The following is a 19191-nucleotide window of genomic DNA, read 5'->3' on the forward strand; positions in this document are numbered from 1 at the left end:
TCCTTCCAATTGAGCCATTACAGTTTCACCACTATCTTCAGTAAGAGCAGAGAAGCCAGCAGCAGACCTCAGAAATACTACCTGAAATATCATGACACCTCACCAAGTCTCAGTAACAGCCATGCAGAGTCACAGTGCCCTGCCATATCCCTGTCCACCCCCCACGCGCCCACACCCCCTGCCCCGCTGTACACAGCGCAAAATCTGGCTTGTTTTACTGGGCATTGGGTAAACTGTGTTAAATTTGGCTCTGTCAATACTGCACCTACACAGCTAGAATAAAGATCTTCAGTGGCTGGGCTCAGCCCCTTCGCAAAACTTAATGCTCCATGATGAAACTGGGAGAGAGAGAGGTTACTCAATAAGCTTAAGTCCTTGAGAGAGAGAAAAAAATGTAGTGAACAGTAGTTCATATTGTTACTAATTTTAGTGTTGCATCTGAATTCCTTTTCAGATTGTTTCCCAGGAAGAGTGACAAGAGCAGCAATGTGGTTTCAGCCTCTCGGGTGAAACTATTTGTTCAGAAACCTGGCAAAGACGATGCCTGTTTTGCTGCCCTGCTTTCCTCTGGATCCCTAGCAGCAGTGAGCGCGCTGCTCCTCTGGCAGAGCAGTGAACGCAGTGAACCTCACTGATGCACGTGTGCAAAACACCTCCAAGGTGTGCAGGGCTCTAGCTGGCTGGGGACGCCAGCTCAGTTCTCCCGTAGGATTGCTGGCTACTTTTGCAGTGCTGGAGAGCTAAGTCATCTTTGCCATACCCACACTGGGGCTACCCAAGAGGTACAGCCTGCTGAAGTCTCACTAGAGCACCAAGGACTGACAAGCTGAAGAGCTGCAGAGTGAGCTGACCGTCGGGGGAGGCAGGTGACCCTTTTGCTGAAGGGACCCCGCAGCAGAAACGGCAGCTTCTCCATTCATGCAGAAAGATCGGTGGCACACAGTGGTAGAAAGCAGGTGATACTCTCACCTAGCTGTAGTCATTTTCCATCCTGTTGTAAATCATGCCTTCTTGTTCATTTAGTAGTGCTGGGCTAGAACCAGCAGCTTTAGTCGCTGCACCAGAGCATGGGAGAGGTATAAGATGTATTGCAAGGACTGTAAGGCAGCTATTAGCAATCAGTCAGGCATACTGATGATGATGGGGACATCACCATGGTTTGTATCCAGTCTAATGGAAAAATAAATTAATTCATTCTTGGAGAAGCATAACATAACAAAACTGCATCATCAAATTTTGTCTGGTCAGTGCTGTTTGCGTCTTTAATTGCCAGGAAAAGGAGTGCACCAGAACACGGGAATTGTTACAAGCCCTGCGGAGGAAGGACTGACCAGGTAAGCATGCACTTGAGCCAGGACATGTATCTCAGCTGTCTGCATTTTGTCAAGGATGGAGGGACTGTGTTCAAAGCCTTGGGTGAGCCGAGTCCATGCCAATTAGATTATCTGCAGGAGCAAGTTAGATCAGCCATGACAAGCTAATTAAGATAGGCTTGCATCTCACCTGCTGCTGCCAGCCCCACAATATCCTTGGTGTGTCTGTCTGTGTGAGGATGGATTCACTCCGGCCTTAACTCCGAGAAGAAGAGAGGCTCCTGAAGAAGAAGCATCTTCTGGAAACCACATGTAGATGTTTATGCCTGTTTGGAGGACGGGGTCTTTTTGTGGATCTGACCCTGTATGCCAAGCCTTGCCCCTCAGGAAGACGCACCGTTCAGCATCACTGGAAATCAGTACTGTCACCCCTAAACTCCAGTAATTTAGCCAAATTAATTATTAAAGATACAGAAGATAACACTAGCAAGGAATCAGCAGGGTTTGCTATTTACTCTCTTTCAATTTGACTCACAAATGTTGCTGGAGAGCTGGCCAATTTCAGGTGACTTACACTAGTCCAGATTCTCATCTTCACCAACCCCAGAGCTGCATGGACATGAGATATTTTTGGTTTGAAAAGAGTGTAAATGAATTGAGAGTTTGGCTTACGGGGTGAGGGCTGGATAACATGATGACAGAAGGGCTTTATAAACATTTATTATTCAAAATCTCTTCTGCAAATGTGAATACGCCTAGGCAATTATCTCACTTTAGCTGCAGATGGGCAATTTTGATGCAATTATTATGCACCTTCAGTACTACAAAGCTTTCAGTGCCATTCCTTTTGAAAACGTCTGAATTAAACAGAATGACAAAACTAATGAACTACTGCATCTTTTTCCTGTCAGCTGCACAACATCTAGTAGGTGCCATCAGCACGCTTCATGCAGAGGAGCCACGTGGCCATGGCTGTTAGCCCAAAGCCATGCAAACACCAAGTTTCCCGCTGAAGGCAAATCCATCTGTAGCTTTCAGTAGCCATGTTACTTGAGGAAGGGTGCTTTGCCACTGCACATTTGGATCATGAGATTAGATCGATACCAAGACATTATTTGTCATCTCTCTCAAATTTCCCTAATGAGATGTTTCTAACATGTGCCTAAAATCTGTGGTTATTTACTGTTCTGCGCTAGACAAAGGCTTTTTGGGTAATGAGACTCCAGATACCAGCAGCATAATAGTGGAAAGTGTCTGAAGCCACACTGACAAAGAGAACAGTTTGTTTTTAGCACAATTGCTATGGAGGAAACACACTTGTCTCTAGTTTCTCGGAACCACTTGTCTCTCGTTCCTTGCAGCAAACATATCTGGGAAGCCAGCTGTTGTTTGGCTTTTTTTAATCCTTAAAACAAAACAAAGTTCAATAAATCTAAAGCAGCAGACAACATTTTGCAACTTGCCAGCCAAAAGTAAGGTCCACAATTAACTATACATATAACTGGTATGATTTTCAAGAGGAATGTCCTTCTTGTAACTCCTGTCTACTTAAAAATAAAGCCAATTCTCTGCTTACTTTTGACAAGATCTCAAGAAAGTATCTTTTTACAGTTTGGTAAATTTTGTTCGTACATGCATTCTTGTTAAGGAACAAATCTGTTAACACATGAAATAACTGTTGCTGGTATGATCTTCCCTAGATACTCCCAAGTGATTTGTTTGGACCCCTGTAACTTGGATGGCTGCAGAGCCCAACCAAGTGCTGGAATATTCCCTGCTAGCCGCAGGACTCAATGCCTGAGCACACTACAGCAAGCATGCTGTCCATTGAAATTGTATAGGACTTACTGCTTTAGCGTAGCTCATAGAAGGCTACAAGAACTATCATTCATGTGAGTGTTAGGTTTCATCAGAACGCATGCAATCTGCTCCCACAACAGGCCACATCTGGCCCACCGTCTCTGATTCCCCAGCACACACTAACCACTCTTTTCAGGCTCTTGCTTTTCAGACACCTGACAGCTCAGTTGCACGCTGATAGAAACCACCTCCCTTGTTTAAAACACCTCACTCATTTGGTCTGATGCCACCTAGCTCTTTCTTCACCTTCTCCCATCCGTACATGATTTAGCTGACCTTTATCACATCCCCCTACAGCTCCCCTTTGACATGATCAAGAGTCCAACTCGATTAAAAAAGCCATGTGGAACTTGATCAGGCAGAAAGTAATGGCATCATAGGAATCAGCATGGTTAAGTTGTTTGAAAAATCTATTAAATCGATAGACCTCTTTGTTAAATGCTATAAGACTTTCAGAGGGTTGGTCTTAATTGCTAAAAATTTCATGAGCAAGCGTAGGTCTGCAGGTACGTTAATGGAAGGCAGCTGATCATTTGGCTGTAGGTCACTGTATCCTCCTCTGGGATACTCTTTCGCAACATTTAGGTTTTTCTACTTCAGTTCTCCAGAATCAAAAGACACTTTTTAAAAAACACTGGAGGGGATTAGGGTGAATGTCAATCTGGTCAGCACCTGAATTGCCCTCTGAAAGAAGGAAAGACAGAACACATCTAAATAGTTATTAACTTGATATTTCTAATATTCACTGAGCCAGACCCTTCTCTGATAGAAATCAGCATGCTGTGATGGGACTCCGTGGAGCTGTGCCAGCTAAGGTCAAGTGCTGACTGGACTTATCACATTTAATATAGAGAACTTAATGAAATACTGAAAATTCTATGTGAAAATTTGTTTTACTATGAAAAGCAAATTAATCAGAAATACTTGATAGTGTGTTAATACAATTTAAAAAAAAATAATAAATAAAATCCTTGGGGTCTGAATCAACATGTTACTGTCTGAGGACAGACAAATATTTAAGGTGGCTCTGGCAAAAAAGGGTGAACAGCAGCAGAACAGGTACCATTCATGGCAACACATTCTAGTACATGTAATTTTGGGATATCTAGAGATGGCACATTAAAAGATGCAATGAAGTACACATAAATGTAAATAGTAATAGTTATGCCTCATTCAGTGTCTGCTGAATATCACTAACCATTAACAAAATAAAAAAGTAGATATGATGTGGCTCTGCACTGAGCAGGTTGGACTAGAAACCTCTCTCCCCAGGTCCCCAGTAACCAGAATTACTCCATGTTCCTATGACCTGATGTTCAGGATATCATGGTGAGATGGTCTAACAGCAGCACCATTTTTTAGATAGTAAAAATATCAGACAGCATTACAGAGCTGTAGCTTAATTTTTATTCTAGGTACTGTTAGGAGGCACTGAAAGCAGAGGTGCAATTCTCACTATTTTCTAGTGTGCTATTTAGTAAGAGAGCTTTTCATAGCTGAAAAATTATCCTTCTGTACTTGGTAATCTATACGTACTCCAGCTGAAAGCATAATAAGCTGGACTAGTGAAGAAAGCTGTAGTTTCAGTGCAGAAGAAGTAGCATACAATTTTCAGTTGGCCTGGCTGGCCTCTACAATAGAAACAGTGAAGAGAATTAAGTTAAAAAGACCCAGTATTTTGGCAAAGCAAAACATTTTTTAGCTGCAATGGAAAGGCAAATGCCAGATAACATAAAGAAATTGAGTCCTCCTGTAGCGAATGGACCTGGGCTCATCCCATCCAAGGGTGCCCCGTGTTAGCAAAGTACTACATGAAGGTTAACACCACCCTGTCACTGAAGGGACATTCACGATGACTTGAGATCCATGGGATTTAACATTTGCGCCTGCTGAAAGAGACGGGGGATACCATCCTTCATGTAAGGCTGCCAGAGGCCAGTTTCCCCTGTGGGAGTTTGAATGTTTCACTGAGGCAGTGGAAGGTTTTCAAAGACATGAAGGAAATGTTGCATCAGTCTCTTAAGTGCTTGTGAAGTCATAGCTTCAGTAAATAAGTAAACAGCCCCCCCCGGCTCCAAAGAGAAGGAACACAATTTATAAATTAACAAACCAGAAGCAACTGACACCAGCTCCATGTGGGGAAGCACTCAGTCGGAGAAAGGAGGGACAGGGAACAGATCAGGCAGCCACAGTGGATTTGGTTAGTGTAGGCTTGCTGAAGAACAAGAGACCCAAATGACATGGCAAAGACCATAAAATAAATGAGGCTCTTTCCTTTAAACTTGCTGAGATTTAGCCCTAAACCCAAGGACTGACAAACAGACCAACAGCGGGGTTGTTTCTTTTTCACAGTTAGGCTGAAGTCACCTTCACTGACTGTCACCGAAAGCAGGCGAACAAAGTAACAAAACCAGATCTTGTTTGTCTTCCCTATTTTGGATCGGACTCCCTGGCAGAAGCTACCACCTGCAAAAGTGTTTTAGCACTGGAAAACACAGAAATGGTCGTACATGGGTGTGCAAGCACATCTACAAGAAGGGCAGGAAGGAGGATCTGTGGAGCTCCAGGCCTATCAGCCTGACCTCGGTGCCAGGGATGGCTACAGAGCATATCATCATATCATCCTGAGTGCCATCACATGGCACAAACAGAACAACCAGGGGATCAGGTGCAGCCAGCATGCGTTTAGGAAAGGAAGGTCCTGCTTGATGAACCTGATCTCCTTCTACAACAAGATGACCCACCTAGTGCATGAGGGAAAGGCTGTGGTTGTTGTCCACCTAGACCTTAGTAAAGCCTTTGACACTGTCTCCCACAGCATTCTCCTGGAGAAACTGGTTGCTTGGCTTGGACAGGTGTATGCTATGCTGGGTTGAAAGCTGGCTGGACGTCCGAGCCCAAGGAGTGGTAGTGAATGGCGTTACATCCAGCTGATGGCTGGTCACAACTGGTGTTCCCCAGGGCTCAGTGTTGGGGCCTGTCCTGTTTGATATCCTTCTCAATGATCGGGACAAGGGGACTAAGTGCTCCTTTAGTAAGTGTGTAGATGACACCAAGCTGGGGGGGGGGAGTGATGACCTGCTTGAACTCAGCAAGGCTTTGCAAAGGGACAGGCTGGACCGATGGGCCAAGGCCAGTTGTATGAGGTTCCACAAGGCTCACTGCTGGGTCCTGCACTTGGGTCACAGCAACCCCAGGCAGCGCTACAGGCTGGGGCAGAGCGGCTGGGAAGCTGCCTGGTGCGAAAGGGCCTGGGGGTGCTGGTTGATGGACATCTGAACAGGAGCCAGCAGTGTGCCCAGGTGGCCAAGGTGGCCAGCAGCATCCTGGCTTGTAGCAGACACAGCGTGGCCAGCAGGACCAGGGCAGTGCCTGTCCCCCTGCGCTGGGCACCGGTGAGGCCGCCCCTGGACCCCTGTGTTCAGCTTTGGGCCCCTCACTGCAGGGGGACGTGGAGGGGCTGGAGCGTGTCCAGAGCCGGGCAGGGGGCTGGGGCAGGGGCTGGGGCACCAGCCTTGTGAGGGGCGGCTGAGGGACCTGGGGGGGTTGGCCTGGAGAGGAGGGGGCTCAGGGGGGGCCTGATCGCTCTCCGCAGCCGCCTGACAGGGGCCGTAGGCAGCGGGGGTCGGTCTCTTCTCCCGGATAACGAGCGACAGGACGAGAGGAAACGGCCTCACGTTGCGCCGGGGGAGGTTTAGGTTGGGTATCGGGAAAATTTCTTCAGGGGAAGGGTGGTGAAGCGTTGGGACAGGCTGCCCAGGGAGGTGGTGCCGTCGCCACCCCTGGAGGTGTTTAAAAAATGCATAGATGCAGTGCTGAGGGACATGGGCTTGTCAGTCTTGGGGTTAATGGTTGGACCTGATGATCTCAGGAAAGGATTTTCCTAGCTAAATGATTCTATGATTCTGTGATTCTATATATGAACCTGTCTGCCCATCAGCTCATATCTTACTATTGTTTCCCTCCAAAAAAACCCCTATGGATGTTCACGGACATTTTGTAGTTGCTTGACAGGGTTTTTCAATTTATGATGCCCTGCTCATATACCTACATTGCTGCCAACCTCCACCTTTGGCTATTTCTCCCTTTTTACCAGCTATAGCTTTGCCTAACAAGTAAGGGTGGCCAGCTGCCACAGACCCAGCCTGAACAGGATCTTTAGCCAGGTACTTGTGCATTTATATAAGGCTGCTTTTTTATACAAACACAAACAATCCTGGGAAATCTGGACATGGTCCATAACCACTAGGCAGCTGGACAAAAAGGTTTTTTCCACTTCTGTAGTACTGCCAGCCTCCAACACTTCTCACTGTATCATCCGTCTTTATTGAGAGCTGTTAATTTTAGCTGTGAAGTCTGTTGCCATACAGGCATTTTCCTTTTTTAAAGCAGCTTTAAAGGTATCTGCCTTCAAGGTATTTTGACCAGATCTAGGCTGAAAAAAATGCATAATTATTTATCACTCCTTCCTGAGTTTTGTTGTAGCTTTTGTTGCTGTTGTAAACAGCATGGGAGAACCTGTCTAGGACAGTGCCCTCTGCTCAATGAGTTTGTGTGCTGGGTGTCAAGGTACTTGATACAATGACAGGTGAAACACATTTTGCAAAAAGGCCAGCTGTGAACTCTGTTTTCTTCCATGTTGTGATGATTACGATTGGAAAAAACACCATATCCATGCTCACCTCAGCTTTCTGCTTCTTTCCTCACACAGTAAACACAATCACACACTCTTGTCCCAGTCCCTTTTTTCCTTTGCCAGCCATAAAATGCAGTTACTTTCCTGTTTGTGCATGCAGGTCTACGCCTGGAGGCGGCGAAGAGAGGAGGTGACCTCTGGGGTCCCTTCAGCCTGGCTTGCTTTGGTTCCACAGTCTCAGCCAGTGCAGAGAGATCAGCATGGGCAGGATCAGTACAGGTGGATTTGCTCTTGAGCTCTTGGGAGAAAAGCCCTAGCAGCATGGAAACTTGGCAGCTTGCTTTCCTAACCAGAGGGAGAGCCAGTGAATGAAATGCACTTCAACTACTGACCAGAAGATTGTTCAGTGCTGCAAGACACCACATTTTTCCCAAGCAAAAGCCATTACATAAACACATTGTTTCATAGCACATGCCCTGTCTGCAGGTAACAAGAGCAATTACTTCCCTTCTAGTCCTTGCTTCAAGCACTGTTACCTCATAGGAGGCATATAATGTGATTATTTTAGAGCATCTGTTCAAGCCACAGCAGAGAAGAGAAAAATAATGGAGCAAGAAGACAAAATTATAGGACATCACTTAATTCAATCATCCTTGGAGTGATTTTGCAAACCAAGCTCAAGATTAAAGAACATGTGTTCCTCCTAATCGGGCAGTACCCAATTTTTATTCTCAACTAGCATTCCACAAAGGTCCAAAGGCCCAGAAGAGGTGATCCTCAACAGATGAAGGAGCTTCAGATTAAGGGGAAGCTTTTCACATTGCATCAATGTTAAGCTCTTTTCAGAACATCATGGTCCGAAATACAAATGCAATCTCCAAGTATAAACTGCGAGACTAAGCTAGAAAGGACTGGTTTCCTAAAGAAGGACCCGTGACCATTTTCTCACAAAAGCTAAAACACAAGGCAGTATTAGCTACCTGAATAGAAGGAATTAGCAAACTAGTCAAACAGAATTTTGAAGAACTTCTCGTGAAGGTGTTTGAGGATATGTAAAAGCCGGGGTAGGTTCAGAAAGGAGGTAAGCATATAAATGCCACCTTACGTTCCTGAGACCACCATGCAGGCTGTGCATTGTGAGAGCCACCTCCAGAGAAAGTGGGACTTCAGCATTAATTTTGGGGCGTCCTGCCAGCCACTCACATTGTGAGTCCAATGTAGGTAGCTCCAATGTAAGCTCCCATAGCATGCACTTGAGGAACAGAAAAACTACCACCTTGAACATGCCTCTGGGAGCAGATTTTTAAGCTTGTCAATGGAACACATCAAAAGGAGTGCCACAACTCTAGTTAGGCACCTAACTCTGGGATGGTGGAGGTCTCCCACTAGCAGCTACTTTGGCTAACAGACTGTGTTCTTCCTCAGCCTTTCCTTACATGTTTACCTTACATGCCTTACATTTGTGTCTCCTCTGTAGGTGTTTGCTCTCCCCATGCATTTTGGGAGGAAAGCAGGTACTCAGCTTCAAGCTGGCAGTGCTGGAATACGCATTGTGGCACTGAGGAGCTAGCTGTGGCAGATTTCCTTGCTAATCTAATTCCTGGTACTGTCTTTAGTCTGTAGAGAAGACTTCTGTGAACAGGAGGTTACTTCAGAAAAACTCTGGAGCTGGAGGACTACCTCTTTTCTCAAGAACAGGCAGCCTGAAGAGCTTATTTTTGACAGCCGGCTGAGGAATTTTTGTTTCAGGAGCCACAAAGAGCAAGATACCATGACATTAATCTTTAATCAACTAAGAAAACAGGTCTCCCCAGGGAAGCAGCTGAAATGATGACTTATGTGGTCACCTGGCAGTAATGCAGCATCGCTGTATTATGTCAAGGCAGCAGTGAGAAGGCACATCCAGAATTCCCGTGGGGTGATGCACCCCTATCCCATGTCCCACAGCGACACACTTTCCTTTTCAAAACGAAAAAGACAGCAGCTACCACAGGTTTCATCAAGAAGAGGTAATTACTTAACTTTGAGAAACAGAATTTAACAACAGCATCATCCTGAGCTCTGTGGCTTGGGCTTCAGCTGAGCTAAGCTCAAATAATACGTTCCCTGACCAAGCCTGGTGTTGTATGATGTATGTATGGACACCGGACAGACGCCCATCAGTACTGCCCCTACCACAAACACCATGATGTTCCAGCAGAAGGCTTCCTTACTACTGCTACTTGCTGCTAGTACAATTTGGCCTTGTCTTCAGCCAGAACCCCTGGAAGAAAAGTGCAGGTTCAGTGAAAAGTCTCAGAAGTGATACAGTGGCCCATCAATAACACACGCCAACAACAGTTGAGATGTCTTCAGGGGAGATACAGATGACTACAAATATGATAAACCTGTTGCACAATATTATCCACATCTTCTTTTAAGTAATCGCTTCAATACCAAGCACAAAGATAAGTCCTGAAAGACTGCTATAGAGATCCAACTGACTTCATCTGGAGTTACGCCTGGATTGTAACTAACTCAAGTAAGAATCTGATGCTATATCTTTTAATTTCATGGGTTCTTTTTGGTTTTTTTGGTTGTTGCCTTTTTTCCCCCAACAAGCTAATGGGGACTTGAATTGTAAAGTGATTTTATTTTGAGGAACACAAAATAAATAGGTATTATTTTAAGGCTAATGTACTGAACTAGACAAAGAGTTTATGAACTGAAGTTTTTTGAAAGAAAACATGCTTCATTGGGTGACGTTTGCTAAAAACACTTGCATTCATCATGTCTTGATGCCTTCATAGCTTATTTATGACTCTGTTAATGCTGTCTGCTCTGGTGGTGAAGCTCCCACCTAAGTAGTAATATAAATCAGTAGGATGTCAAAAGTCAACCACACTGCAACATTTTAATGCTGCTGGGTAAGATAGACTCATGAATACAAAATGCTGAAAATCAATAGTAAAAAAGCATTCAGTCATGCCAAATCAAGCTCTGACCTTCTTCCCCCTTCGAGTGGGGGTATTGTGGCCAAGCAGTTGGTTACAGTGCTGCGTGGCCAGGTTCTCTGCCTGCTGCAGAAGAGGAGGGCAGTGCCTACGGTGCAGTGAGTTGCACTTTCATATGAGTTAGGATCAGAGTAATGGACCCAACTCCTGGAACTGGGGATTGCCAGGCTAGTGCCTTGTCTCCTCCACGCTACCAGAAATACATGTGAAACACATTTAGAAACTGGCCCACATTCTCCTGGACATCACGTGAAGCTGTGGCACCGATAATTTCTGGCCACTGAAGAGCTAAGTCTCAATTCTGAGCCCATATGCATATAAAGCAAAAGTCTCTTGTGAAGTTAGTATGTTGGTTAAACAGAGTAAGTGAGACCTACTATATTAGTCCCTCTACCACTGCTGCCCCAGTAGTTTGGTTCAGCTTCAAAGAAATAACTATACTTTGGTGTTACCTGCAATTTTTTTCTTTCTTTTCGAAGAAAAATCTTCAAATTCTGAAAGATTAGTGGCAGCTGTTTTTGGGGGCAGTATAGAGACAGTGAAAAGGTGATTTCACTGATTCAGTGAAAAAACATATTAAAACATGCTCAAGTGTGGTTGCAGATCAGTGCAGGTACGTATGATGATTCTTTCATTCATTCTTTCATTCTTTCATCAGGTGCATTCAAGGTTGTAAAAAAAGATATAGTTTTAGCTTCTGCTTTTTTCTTTCGCCCTAATGCTTTATAAAATAAAAATCAAGATCTAAAGGATAAACAAATAAATAAATAAATAATCACTCAAACCATTTTGGAAAGTCCTGCCTTTTCCTTCTCAAAAAAAAACCCATTAGATAAGATCATACCATCCAAATAAACAAGCTTTCTGAGGTATTATCCTTCTAAAATGTGAACCCAACCCTCCGTTATTCCCCCCGTTGGCACACACAGAGTGAATCTTTATAAAAGGTGTGTTTTGTCCTGCCTAGAGATACACAAAGCTAAGCAATACCTTACAGAGATTTTAATTTAATCTTTCATGGAGCCAGGGAGTTTTAAGCTCTAGTGCTTTTAATTTATGTTACCTCATAAATTAATAATGTAGGTATGACGGAGGGTAGCTCATCAGATTAAGTATGTCATTTTATAAAGCAGTTCGGAAGCAAAAAGTATGAAGCCAAAATAAAGTACTCTTAAATGATCCATTAGTCACATAAATCATTACATGTGTTATTTCTGGTCTGGGCAATGGTTGAAATGAATGGTAATTTAGTTACTGTAATTTTATTTTAAGCTAGTAAGCACTTGCACAAGAAGTAAGAGAGTGACTCTGACCCTGGCATGCTCTTCTTGGCCTGCCAGAGCTCTCTGCGTTGCTCCCCACACATGCAGTCCTGCGCCAAGTGAGCATGGGACACGTTCTCCCTGAGCAGTCTACACTGGGGCACAACTCTGGCATTTGATGGAGCTGCACAGGGAGCCTACAGCAATTTGGATGTGAATGCATGAGTTTTGGTTTGCTTTGAAGAGTGACTCTCTCCCCACGCTGTGGACACAACTGATAGTCCACTTCAGCTCAAACAGCAAGTTCCTTACCATGCAATATGGGTCAATCAGAAATCCTTAATATTTTACATTATTGCCTAGTACTCAAACTCTTATAAAGAAACTGAATAAACCTGCTCTTAAATTGAATGTGCTACTATAAAATATTGGTGGAAATATTTATTACAGGTATATAGGCTATAAAATGGGGGGAAAAATATAAAAATCTGTGCAGCTCTAAACTGGTTTGTGTCCGTGACAGGTATGTCTTTCTGTGAAGACTACAAAACATACAAATTTATATATTTACAGCATAGTATATACACATACTGGTACAATACAATAGGAATTAAAAACCATAATAAACCATATAACCTGTATAGGAAGGACTCTACATCTATTCACTGTTGCTACATTTTATCATCCTCCTTTTGTGCATTTTTCCTAATGTTTGCTGTTCTTTACATGCTCTTTGCCGTGCTGCGGGAGGCTGAGCTGCCCAGCCCTGCTCAGGGGGGGTGGCTGCGCAGGTGGGCTTTGCTGCCAAAAAACATTAGGTGCCTGTGGATTTTAGCAACCTGCGTAGGCAAGATGTGAGAATCCCTTCCTTCACTACCTCACTGCTAAGGTGACTTAGATGCCATATTTCCACCCTCTCCCACTACCACCTTTTCATTTGTCTCATTGCAAATTCCTCCCAGAGAGCTCAGATAAAATATAAAATATAAATGAAGGTGAAGGATAAAAGAAGCAGAAAGCAATTAAGCAAGTTTCTTGTTAGTTCCAGGTCAGAATTTTCTCATTTTAACTTTCCAGAAGTCCATGAAATGCCTCCCTAACATGTCCAACTATGCCCTGAGTGCAAGCTTTCCTGAAGATGGTAATGCCTCATACAGAGCTACAGAGTCTTTGTACATGTCTTTCTCCCTCTATATGCATATATATATATAAAATACGTAAAAAAATTTAATATATATATATAAAAAATACATTAAAAGGAGGAATAATTAAGAGGGGATGCTGGAATGCAATGCTTGGCTTTTCTGATGTACATGCATGTGACATCTCAGCTGTGTGGAGCAAGCAGATGAACAGTAATTCTTTTCCCAGTAGTTCTTACTGCAGCATCACTGAAAGGTCGCAGTTTAGACACTGGACATGCTGAGGCAGACACTATGTAAACACATGGTGAGGGACAGTTCTCCCTCCTCCCTAAAGGACTGCTTCATCCAAATGAACAGAGTACAAGGAAATCAGAGGTCTGTAGTGACTTGCTCAAAACCATAAAATAAATCTGCAGCAAAGCTAGGAATCAAAGCGGTATCTCCAAATGCCCAAGTCTACCCCGACACCAAGAAAATACTCTGCAAATTAACCCTATTCAACCTGCTGGTCAGACACACAAATGCACATTCTTTACCAAGCCTGCTGCAAGTTTACTTGTAATGATGTACCCCTGCAACCCAAACAGGCTGCAGGGCTTGCACCTGCTCTTCAACTCAGCCATCATTTAATTAAATGGAAGACATAAAACTACCAACCATATCAATTAACTGCAGCAACAAAATGTATAATGCTCTGATTTTAACCCCAGGGATCTGGCGAACCACAACCACTCACCCCAGGAATTCAGCAGTATTTAAAACATGCAGCTGTAAAGAAAAATAATTAAAACCCAAAGAAACAAAAAGGTAGCTGTTTTGGGCTAGCATTTGTTATTGTTTTTAAATTAAAGTGTTGCTTTCTCTGACCTCCATATTTATCTCACCTTTGAAGCAACCATGTTTGCTGTGGAGTAAACAAATACAAACCAAAGACTGAAGTGCAGGAAACATGGCCTCTTATGAAAATGCCTTTAAAACTTCTGGATACTGCTCTAAGACCTGCAGTCAACAGTGAAATTCCTTTATTTGCAGCCCCTGAATGATTTAGAAGATGAAGAAACTCTAACGATGGCTAAGCAGCAAAATGTCAGCATGTATAACCTTAGTCCTAGTCATCTGCAGGTAGAGCATTTCCTGAGCACCCTGGCTTCTTAGGTTTTTCCTGTATTAAGTTTCCACCTCGCTGCGGCACAGCTGGAAGCTGAGAAATGTGTACCTCTTACTGTTTACTTTCGGAGCGACTTCATTAAAAAGTTGTGAGCCCCACTGTGTAACAGAAGGGGAAAATGTTGTTCACATCCTTCCATGTATCAGAGAAGCTTTCTGACACAGGACATCTTGAAGGCTGAGTCATCCCACCTGTCCCAGACACCTCTCAGGCCAAATACGAGAGGAGCTGAAGGAGCGCTCACCAAGAGGCAGTCCTTCAAGCAGCCAGAGCATCAGCCCCTCACGGAGGACGGGCACTCAGGGTTTTCCACGAGAGCTTCAGGCTCTGTGGGTTTGGCTTGCTGTAAAGACAGGGTGTGCTGAAGACAAAGTGCTGCCTTTGGTTAGGACCTTCCTTCCTCCCGGAAATAAACACAACAGCTCCAGTTTAACTGGGATCAGAGCTTGGCCTTTGATGTCACGCCAGGAAAATGCTGCAGTACTTCTTACTTGGCTGTTCAAGGCATTGCACTAGTCCTGAGTTTCAAAAAGAAAAGCTTGCTTAGCTTACTCAGGGATTGTCATAAAAGTCAGCTGTGGGTAGAGGAAGAAGATACTAATAAAAAAATGAAGTTCACAGACGTTTGAACAGAAAACTCCTGAGAAGTGATTGCAGAAAATGCGGACTTTCATTACATGACATGTATGTATTGGAAATAAACCTGGATTTCTTACTGCTGGAGTGAAATCGTATTAAGAATAATAACATAGCACTTAGCACAGGACACAATGAGTTCAGAGCATCTTTTAACAAACCTGGAGAGGAAAGCAAACACGAGCTTGATTTAACTGACTGATCTGAATAAAATGTCTGTAAGATGCAGAGCAGCATGCAAGAGCCACAGGAGAAAAAACAAAAGCTCCCATACCTGTATCTTTGCTTTGGAGACTGCTTTTCAGTTGACTTAAAAACATGTCCAAGATAATACAAAGGAAAGAATAAAAAGTTCCAGTTTGTTGCAAACCATGTTAGAGTGAAGGGTGCATCAAATTTCTTAAAGGTCAGTTTTGCTAGCTGGGTTGAACCCGACCAAGAGGAGCAGACACCCAGGACTACAGCCACACCCCAGAAAATCTTCTTTAGTTGTGTCACAGAGCATTTCCAGCAACAGCGGTTCACCCTTCCACCACCTTCCACCCCGGCTTGCATCTGTGCTTCGGCTGGGGCTGGAGACTCCCGGGAGCGCTCATCCCCTGGGAAGAAGAAAACACAAGGCTTACTAAGGAAATCCAACCTGCATTTTAATTTTCACATCCTAGGCCTTTCTGAAGTCACGTAGAGCTTTACCAGTAAAAGAACGCACCAGATCTTGCCAAAAAATGTCCTTCATTTCTAGATCATTGCAAAGCCTCTGGTTCAACAGAGGCATAATTACAATGTAAATAATAATTATCACCTCTAGATTTAGAAGCCACTGGGTAAAATGGAAATGAAAATTACGTGTTGGTCTGGTGTACATAGAAAGGCTTAACATACCACTTAAACTGATGCTGTTAGGATGTGTAAATGAATGAAAAACACAGCATTGAGTTTAATAAAGCAACAAAGGGGATTATGAGAACACTTGGAATTGTTATTGTCTTGGAAAATGCAGACTTGGGCAGCTTATGGAATATGGTGTTTCTTAAAAGGATGAGGGGGGACAATTGTATTTAGTCTTACAGTTAAGCACAATCACTGCAATGTAAGTAGCATGATTAATATTGAACTGGGATGACCAGGCATTTCAGTGATCCCTAGAAAAACAGCTCTCCTGAGGCTGTAGCCAGATGGCAAAAATTAGACCAACCCACAGGCTGCCCTGAAGAGCATCTCAGACTAGGAAACCCTAACTTTTTTTAGCTTGAGTCCTGCACCAAATGAGACTGGACTGGAACTTTGCTCTGGTTCCTAGAACTAGCATGCCACTGGAAATTTCTCTCCTAAAATATCTTGCCCATTACATCCTTAAACATGAATTGTTACAGCCCTGCTATTGTACCACTATCGGCTGATACCGTATCCAGCTTGTGCATGAATGAACAAAGTGAGGTTAGGTGGTTCAGTTCCCACAGAGATCAAAACGTGCTGGCAGACCTCAGCAGCACGCCACTGCCTTTAACGGCTTTCTACCTGCCTTTCTCCTTTCTCAAATTCACTCCATTCAACTTCCGCTAAAGCTGTCAGTCACCCGCACGCAATACTCAGCAGTGATTTCTCTTAAAGGCTGACTTCAGTTTAGTTGGTCCCTTCACTTGAAGGAGAATGTAATAGTCATTCATGTTGAAAGCCAGGAACCTACAACTTCAAGTGTGCAGAGGTCACTGCATGCATTGGAAGGTGAAAAGAGAAATATAAGTACAGCCAGGACAATGAGAGACTATTATTGCCAAACATTCATGTACGTTCAAGGCGGACTAAGAGAGATGCACACACAAAAAATCCTTCCTTATCCTGGTGAGAATCAGTATTTGGAATGGAAAATCTCCTAAAACCTCTTATTTTAGGTTAACCTAGATTTGTATTTACACAAGCTAATACATTATTAAAGAAAAGGTTTATTCCAAATGAGAGGATTATTTAATTATTTCTTTACAAACAAGAAATGCATTATCTGAGCTAAGAGTACCATTAGTTTGCCTAGTAAAGCTGTAATTTGCAATGGGAAAAATTGTGGCCTCTGTTTGATATCTTGAAATCTAAAAAAGAGTGTACAGCAGCCAAGGTAGAAAAATCTAGTCTTTCTGAGCGGCTTTAAGAAGATGGGGATGCTGCTGATCTCTCCGTTTATTTCAGTTTTCAATAGAAGATTGTGTGGGCAGCCTCCCACATAACAGAAGACGCACCAGCAGGCCAATGAGTTATCCAAAGTTAATGTGGCTTCGTATTAAACAAGTAATGGAAAGGTTACAAGCTACCATCCAAATGTTACAAGAGGCTAGAAATGAAAAGAGGCTGCCTGTGAACCCTTAGCTCATTCAAAATAATTTTAATAAGTTTTCTTTGCGATACATTGCTTGTAACTAATGTTTGTGTCACTCGCTGCACAGACCAGTCAGGGTTCAGTTTACCGAACAGCAGTACATTCATTTCTTTCAACTTCACCACATAATGGGCAGCTGCCAGTGCTCTTTGCTGCCTACCACACAAGTCCTGCAGTGAATATGGAATTTTTCCTTTCCTCTTGAGCTTTTCTGCTGGGCACTGTCACTGTAACACCAACCACTTCACACACCCTAACAAGCTATAGCGTTCTTCCCATGGACCACAGGGATTTCTGGGCACAGAAGAGACGAATCCAGGCAGCCAGGGTGCCAAGTGAGAGTTTAGGAGGCGTTTGTGGCACTGTGTCAGTGCAGGGAAGAGCTTTCCTCCACTCAGTTTACATTTTTGAGACTACTTGGACAGACAGGCAAAAATGTTTCTCCTCCTAGAAAACAGCCAGCAAGGTACCTGCTGTCCCTGTCCTCTGCCGTTATTGCCCCATGAAGCAGCAAACCAGGATTTAAACCCCTCCTGCTCAAGAAAATTAACATTAGGGAACATCCTTAAGCCCTTAGGGTATATGATGTCTCAAGATGAGTAGGTTCTCTGAACCAACGTTGAAACTATGTTATTTTTTCTAATATTAGAATTGTTCATTGAGACAGCAAGACACCTTGTCTGGCCCTCTGGCCCAGTAGTCTTGGCAATCACTGAAAAGGGGGAAAATCACAACTATATCATCTGATGCACCAGACATTCAACATAAAATAATGAACTGTTTAATGGACACCCCACAACAGACACTGTGGTGAAGATCTTCTCCCACCAAGGGCTGAAGCTGCCCGCCCTGCTCCTCCTCGTTCTGTGCACATATGCTGAGTCAGCAGTCCACTTGGACAGCTTGCTTGAATATCAATGCCTTTTGACTCTGTTTCATGGCAGTTACTTCCTATAAAATAAAGCCAAATGGGCACAGCCTTTTCCAGTGGATGCAGCGCTGTCCTGAAGGATATCTGGGACATAATCTGCCCCCAAAAGCCAGACTGTCTTTGGAAACAGTGGACACTACAGATGATGCACACCCATGTGGTCTCATCCTCTCATTTACTGTGCTGGGGACTTGTCTGCCAGCTGGCATGCATAACAGAGCTGTAGCTCTCGTGCCCAGTCCCTGTGTTCCATGGGGACATTTTTCTCACCCAAACCACAGGCTTGCAGATGGGGTGGCATCAAACCCACACATGGATGAAAAGCTCCTCACTTTACACAAAGGCCAGCTGGCAACAGAATACACATGAATTTAAAGATGGCAAAATATCTTTTCAGAATGGATGAGGCAGGACATGAAAAAAAATTATTTCTGGACATCCTCTTCCAGACTTGTAATGGGTTTCTTCCACTGCTCCTTGCAGCAGACTGCTCTGTATGCTACTGTATCCCCCAAAAAACAAATCAAGATGCTGAGACAGAGGAAAAATGCCTATCTTGCTTTTACTAATTTTGGCTTTTCATTCTCCCTTTTGCTCATTCATTTTCCTGTTTCATAAATCCCAACTGGAACCACTCCTCCTCCCTCCCTTTCAGCCCAACCTCTCTCCCATGGCATTCAGAAGGAAAGGAAGGAAGGAAATCACCTCCAGCGCTACTGCCAATGCCCTTACCCATGGGGATTCCCAGCCCTGGTAAACAGCCATCCTTCTGCTTCCTCCACTACAGCTGAGACCCCTCTCAACTGACTCAGATACCTGTGGTAGGGACAGCTATACCGGAGCTACTCACTCCATGCTCCCGACTGAGGCCATAGAGAA

General features: G+C 43.8%; 1 protein-coding gene across 1 annotated transcript in view; it reads right to left on the reverse strand.

The window, feature by feature from the left end:
• SLC35F3 (solute carrier family 35 member F3) overlaps positions 1-19191 on the reverse strand; it is a 75282-nt gene that overhangs the window by 41920 nt on the left and 14171 nt on the right. Inside the window, exon 2 of the mRNA XM_037392258.1 lies at positions 15288-15612. Within this exon, the coding sequence (XP_037248155.1) occupies positions 15288-15612 (325 nt within the window). The remainder of the gene's footprint in view (positions 1-15287; positions 15613-19191) is intronic.

This window comes from Falco rusticolus, chromosome 6, assembly GCF_015220075.1.
Source record: "Falco rusticolus isolate bFalRus1 chromosome 6, bFalRus1.pri, whole genome shotgun sequence".
NCBI classification, from domain to species: Eukaryota; Metazoa; Chordata; class Aves; order Falconiformes; family Falconidae; genus Falco; species Falco rusticolus.